At 31.5% G+C, this 7,312-nt stretch overlaps 1 protein-coding gene across 1 annotated transcript in view; it reads right to left on the bottom strand.

The window, feature by feature from the left end:
* Nucleotides 1-2,755, bottom strand: part of LOC105627455 (collagen alpha-2(IX) chain) — a 17,488-nt gene extending 14,733 nt beyond the window's left edge. Inside the window, exons 1-2 of the mRNA XM_012208738.1 lie at nucleotides 2,588-2,755; nucleotides 2,045-2,242 (exon numbers count right to left, since the gene is read on the bottom strand). Coding sequence (XP_012064128.1) covers nucleotides 2,045-2,242; nucleotides 2,588-2,755 — 366 coding nt within the window. The remainder of the gene's footprint in view (nucleotides 1-2,044; nucleotides 2,243-2,587) is intronic.
* Nucleotides 2,756-7,312: the final 4,557 nt, after the last annotated feature.

Below are 7,312 nucleotides of genomic sequence, written 5' to 3'. Positions count from 1 at the left end.
AGAGAGAGAGAGAGAGAGAGAGAGAGAGAGAGAGAGAGAGAGTTGGAAACTCAACGGAAAATACGAACGAGAAAAGGGAGGAGGCCGAGGATCGGACTTACAGGTCGACCGTTATTACGTGCACAGTTTCTTATTCCCCGCGGAGCGATACGCGTTCCATTCCCATTCAACGAATTTCTTGTCGGATCGCGAGTGGGAACAGGATCGCTGTAGTTGTCGTTTCGGTACACGTAAAAGCGGTAGCACGGGGAGCCGTACACTGCGATGTGGCCCAACGGTGGCTTGGGATACACCTTCGCGTGCATTTTCATGCACTTTGGAACGCGATATCATGGATAATATAGTAATAATACTTCACCAATAATCAGATATAAATTGGATCGCCTATAATATCCTTATACGATTAATGCTATAAATATCTTTATAGCATAATTTTGGTAATCTAACTTTATCTTTTATATTTAATGACAAGAATGTATTAATGACAGAATTGTAAAAAGTGTAAAAAGTGTGATCACGTTGCGATCACTTTTGGATTTAAAATTCTTGTTCATAATCATATACTTTAGATTGATATGATGTCCGAAGTGAGAAAATAAAAATTTTTGCAAAATATCTTAATATATGGAAATATTACTTTTCAATAAAATAGCATTTACGATCAATAGAACTTGTAGAGTATATTGAACTCTCCTTTCATTAATTAATAAATTAAACTATAATGTGGAAATTAATTATGCATAAATAAATTAGCTATGTTTACAAATATGACAAATGTTAAATTAATAATAATATAAAAAAATAGGATTGAGTTCCCCTCCGAAATGAGAATATAGTTTTCGATTAATTTTATAACTTTATTCTATCGATTGCAAATATTATTTTATAAAAAAATATTTAAGTTTGCAAGAATTTTTCATTTTTAATCTAATCTATCTATCTAATTAGTCTATCTGAGTAATGGTGAATAAACAGGAGCCTTAATTCATAGCATCTCAAAATTCAAACTGTCTACTTTTTTCAAATAAATAGTTCAAATAACAGAATTATTTGTAACATAAACAATTCTCATACAGAAACAGTTTGTCTTGAGAAAAGTTTACTTAAAATGATAGCCCATTTCTTATTATTTTAACAAATATTAAATATTTGTTTAAATAGTTTTCATATAATGATAATTACAAATAATAAGGTAAAAAGGTTAACTGGGATAATTTACTGAGTTAATATACAGTGGATTGCGTCGAACACGATGTTTAAATAGCATACTTTTGATAATACTCGACGATTTCGCGAGAGAAGATATGACCCTCCATTTTCCTCTGAGTTTCTCGCTGCCGCGTGTCCGTTTCGGGAAAATAGCGAATAATACGACTGAGCTAGATTCATACGAGGATAATGAAAATTTCTTGAATGGAGATACTTATCTACTTATTATAGGGATGACTTTGTACGGTCGGGGGCGTCTGAATTTCCGCTACTTCGTCAGTAATTGCGTACACAATAAATGTTCTTCTCTAGCCAATTTGTCAATGTCATATCCCTTTCGTTAACATTACCTCTCCATTCATCCGGTCTTCGTTTTCATATCGCTGTTATATCCAGCAGAAACCATTTAGACAAACATCCTGCCTTTTCTTCCAGCTTCTCATTTAACGATAATAGAATGTATTGTATTTTTAATTCTATTACAATAGTTTACACATAAAAGCATTATATAATGTTATGTCATCCGTAGTCATTATGTTGAAGAAATGCAATTTCTTATTTAATAAAGAGAATTGTTGAGAAAGATAATACCTGTATCGTCATATCCTTTTCTGTTACAATACCGTGGCCATAATTGATAATTAATAATAAGAAAGTAAACGCAAATCTCAAAGAAATTTTTATATCGTCGCGAAAATACCGAATATAAAGAAAATCTCGCGAGGATAAGTAGAAATAGTGAATGCAAGCCGCAGAGAAGGCGCCCGAGAAAATATTTTAACTTGGCTTCGCCCTCAGCATGATAGATCATATTCAAGCGTGGCAATCTACTTACGTCATAGCCAGAAAATTCCCCTTTTCCAGGTGGCCCCGGTGGACCTTGCGCACCCTTTTCACCGGATATTCCATCTCGACCCGGCTCGCCCTTTTGACCTTGAGAACCTTCCGGTCCCGCTATTCCAATATCACCTTTGTCACCTTTAGCCCCAGATGGACCATGCAGTCCTCTTTCCCCTGGCGGTCCTGCCGCACCCTGAAATCATCATGTTAATTAAACATAATTCAATATAGGTATATGTTTAACGGTATTGTCTTTTTAACGATAAATTTAAAGCACCAATCTAAAGCACCAAAAGTGATATATATGGTTTTAAACTGAAAAAAATTAAATTTTGAAAAAAAAAATGAAAGAGAAATTCTATAATTCAAATTAATGATTTGTAAAATTTACTTTTTATAATTATATTTTAATATTCGTTACGTTATTAGATGTCTTTTGTCATGTTAAATAAAATTAGTCATAGTTGCTTAAATATATGTCACTTTTAGCATTATCGTTAAATCTTATTGCTAGAATCATGAGAATGAAAATCATTACCGTGAGACCCATTAAGCCCTGTTTGCCCTCTTGTCCGGGTACTCCTGGCTCGCCCTTTGGCCCTTGTATCATCTTTGGCATCGTAAAGGAAGACATTAAGGCCGTGGCGTTGCAGGTGCAAGTGCCGGGGTCTCCCTTCTGACCAGGTGGTCCCTGTGGTATCTTCATTAGCCAATCCTTGAAATATCAATGTATTTAACGTCGCTGTTGCATTTGACTATACTGTTCAGAATCAGTTATAATAGCGTTAACGATCAAATATTAGCAAACTATTAGTTGCAATAATGAATAAAGCGATACAATCAAGTTCCGACGGTGTCTAAAAGCAAATACGCATGTACACCAATAACAGCGTACCAATAACAGCGGAAGATAGTAAGCGCCGTGAAAGCGGCTTTGATGTAATCAGTGTTACATGCGACAGGCGTCGGTTCTCTGGTGTCGATGCTAAATTGACTCACGCGAATAACAAGATAAATGAGTGATCCCGGATTCAGGCGTATTCAGGCCATCTTCAATATCGTACCTATGCATGGATCTGCGGACGCGATCGCGGAATCTATAGTTAATATAACGAGATATCTACACCTACAGGAAGCACATTTTCCCCGAGTAATGAAAACTTACACTGTGATATATATGAGATATATGAATAGTATGATACTCGGAATAATATAATTTAATAAATAAGTTCACGAATAATTTCATGCATATATAATATTTTTAATACATTTAGAAATAAGATGAAGCATAATTTTTATTTTTTAATTGCAATGATGTAGGTATATTAGTAGGTATATTGTTATTATAAGTAATTCGCTACATTGAAATTCTTTCGTGTTTTATTGCAAACGGGAACACACATTTGTGTATAATAATTAGAAAATAAAGAGGCACAATAATAACCGCAATAAAATAAAATAATTATATTATTCTCATCAATTGGAATAACTTTCTTAATAAGTTATTCTAATTATGATAATAATTTCTACCAATATTAATTCAATCATTATTAATTATTCAACTGTATTGATTTAGACATTATTGGAGAAAGCACAAGAAATAATAATTGTTTTTAGGACAATTCATCGTGAAATTAGTCCGTAAAAAAAAATTCGTTGATTGAATAATGCACTCACCTCGTCGCGACCAGGCGGACCAGGAGGTCCTGGAGGACCCCTGACGCTCTCGCCCTTGTCTCCTTTGTCACCCTTTTCACCTTTCGGACCTTTATCTGAAAAAGAACGAATACGCGCCGCCGTAAGTCCACGCAACTTCGTCGTTCTCTGTTTTGACACGTCATGGTGATTTATGCGCGCGAAAAGTAGATTAAAAAAGTTTGCTTCATATTTTATCATCGTTTCTTCGACGCGATATCTCTGAAGTCAACGTTGCGCATCGACGTCGACTATAGCGAAATTAATAAACGATTTTTAACGCGCTGTCCTATCTTTGCTAAGCTAGGGATGTCGGATCGGATGAAAAAAAGAGAGAGAGAAGATATTGATGTTTTGGTACATTGATTAATTGGAAAACTGTCAGACTAAAACTGTCCCAAAATACTGATACGATATATTGATCTTTTATAGATAGTTTAAATTTTTGAATATCCTCGCAATAAATTAGATAAATGTCGCGAGCGTGACAAAAGATAATAAAAAAATATATTCGAAATCGAAAAAAAATAATTTGATTTACATTTCTTATTAAAAAACGAATGAAAATCTTGTAACAATAAATACACATCAAGCGTAATAAACGACCGGAAATGGAAATATCGATTTAACAGTTTTAATCGTTTGATTGAAAAATATAAAAGCGAAATAATTTTAATTAATTTGTATTAACCTTCATAAAAAATAATTTGATTTCTCAAAAGAATGAGTCTTGTAAAAACAGATAAATGTACATTAGTAATATAATGAAAGGGAGAAAAATGGAAATATTAAATTAGCAGTATTAATCATTTCATTAAATCGGAGCAAAATGATTTTAATTGATTTGAATTATTTTAAGAGACAAGAGAGATTAGTTATTTCATGAATTGGTTACTTCTTTAACGTTCTCAATTACATATATGACATCATGTCGAATAGATGTCTTTTAATTTGTTAGAAACGAGATTTAATGATAAAACGTTATGTACTTTATAAGCGGTTAAAAAATCGTTACTGCGACTATTTGATGGTCTTACTCACAATCTGGATTCGGAGGTGGGGGCGTGATGAATGGCGGCGGGTTACTTTCCTCGCTTTTGTCTTCGTCCGCATCTCGACCGATCTGAAAATGTATCATAAGCAGAACCGATAAGATCGGATTGCGTCATCTCGTTAACGATACATAATAGGACGATCATCAACGTCGTTGTAGTTGCCGTCGATTGCTAATTCAGGATTCGGTGCAGGCGTGCGAGTAAACAGCATGTACTTTTTATTTACAGTACTTAGTTGCGACGTGAATAGCGAAGCAGCGGTCGGTTTATCGATCGCTTGCCGATTAGTTATTTTAAATGCAAATTGCAGGTATATATTAAATCACACTATTGAAGCGACACACGCGGGAATGTGTGTTGACTGTTTTCGATTAGTTTCGCGAAGGGACGACAAATATTTGCGAATTGTTCATTTAAATATTGTTGAAATTTACAATATAATGGGATTTATTTTTTACTACAGATGATATCGGTTGTGTTATGATGGAGAACAAGAATTAAAATTGATCTGGAATTGTATTATTTACAAGATATAGATTCTAAAAATTGAGACACAATAAAAGAACAGAACTTAATGTAAGTAATAACATTTAATGTTACTAATATATATATATATATATATATATGAAACGAGATAATCTTAGGAAATGCGCAATTATTGTTCTTATGTTTCATTGTATTTCAACTGTCATAACTGCCATCGCAAATTGTTAGTCAGTAGTATAAATGATCACATGCGCGCCAGTTGTGAACAATGCAATGTCCAAGTAAAGTTCCTTAGACGTGATACCGGACCTGTCTTGTACGTTAAAAGCGAATAATACATCAAGCAGTGACGGTGATTAATGAAGTTCCAAGCCAATCAGGCAGTATGGTTAGCACACATGACACCAGCCCTAAGTGTTTTCCGATAATTATCGGTAACGACAGCGCTTTATCGAACTGAGTCGTCTAGTCAGGATTTTTCGTTCTTACGTTATTACAAAAACTATCATTTCCTATTTCCGTTATCTGAAATCTGTTAAATTTGCTTCAATATGCCAAAGAGATATCATCCCGATTTATTTATATTTTCTTATTTGGGGAAATTAATTATATTAATATACAAAACATTATTAAATATTAGGATATTCGATTGTGTTATTGTTTTATGAGATTTTATAATACCTTTACCTTCTGCGCATATTTATAGAATTCGCATTTATAGAATAATAGCGTTTTTCCAATAAACTTTCAATCATTATATAAACAATGTGAGAATATGAACGAATGGTCTAATTAAAAATTTAAAAAATTTAACACAATATGATGTTTAAAATAAATCATATAAATGAATCATATAAATTTATTTATTATAATCTATATTATTCGTATTATTACTTAATTTGTTTATACAATATCAGTTACATTAATTTAAATACTTTGAATTATTCTAAGCAATCAATCATTCGTGACTCATGATTGGTGCGTTCCGAGCTTCCTTGTATAAAAATATTAAAATAGAAATATAAAAAAATAATTTACGAAATATTTTATATTTTATAAAAATAATAAAAATAACAGTAAGATTAAGTCTATTTATATTTTATGTTAAAATATGCGAGAATGAAGTACAAAACATCTCATAAACTGTTGACTTTGATATCTCTATTTTAATATTTTTATATGCAGAATAATTAGAGGAATCATATTATGTAAAAAAATCATATAATTTTATTTAAAAAAATAGCGATGACATTTATATGAAAAAGTGATTTTTTTCAAACATTAAATTTATCATTATTTGTGCTTCTTTATGTTCTACTTTTATCTGAATATATATGAATATATGAAGTTTTAATTCAACTCAGCAAAATTATAAGAGATGATCAGTTAGGTGGAATGGATCCTGTATATACATTTCATATATGTGTATGTCATAGATATATGTATAAAAATCTATAACACACATAGAATATGTATGTAATTCTAAAGCAGAAAAGATATTTATTTCTTTTTGCTAACGTAAAAAAAGAACGCGTTATATATTTCATTTCTAAAAATGATGACAGTTCATGATATAATTCATTTTTCAAAGGCTCAATTCGATTATTTTAAATGAAGTTATTCGTAACCGTTTGTACAGTATGATCTGTACAAGCCCCAACAATTAATATTTCCAAATTAGTATTTATCATAAACTAATATTTTTTTTCTAATGTACAATTCAATATTTTTTAAAACAATTTAATAAAAGGAAGCTTCGTAGTAGATAGTATTTTTCGTTATAATAAAGATTTTTATTTTTTTATTGAGAATTTTGTAAAAATTTTTTCATGTACGTTTTTAGTTGCGTACATTGCGTATTTAAATACTATACAAACATATACATGCGCGAACAAAAAATACATTTGTCGCATCTGTCGCGCTACTTCAATAACGCAGTAGTATCGAATAAAACAAAAGGAATCTCAGTACCTATATATAAGTTTGTTATATATATATATATATATATATATATATATATTACGTTT

The sequence above is a fragment of the Atta cephalotes genome (assembly GCF_000143395.1).
Source record: "Atta cephalotes unplaced genomic scaffold scaffold00009, whole genome shotgun sequence".
Lineage (NCBI taxonomy): Eukaryota > Metazoa > Arthropoda > Insecta > Hymenoptera > Formicidae > Atta > Atta cephalotes.
The sequence above is the reverse complement of the archived record's forward strand: the minus strand, read 5'-3'. Positions and strand labels throughout refer to the sequence as shown.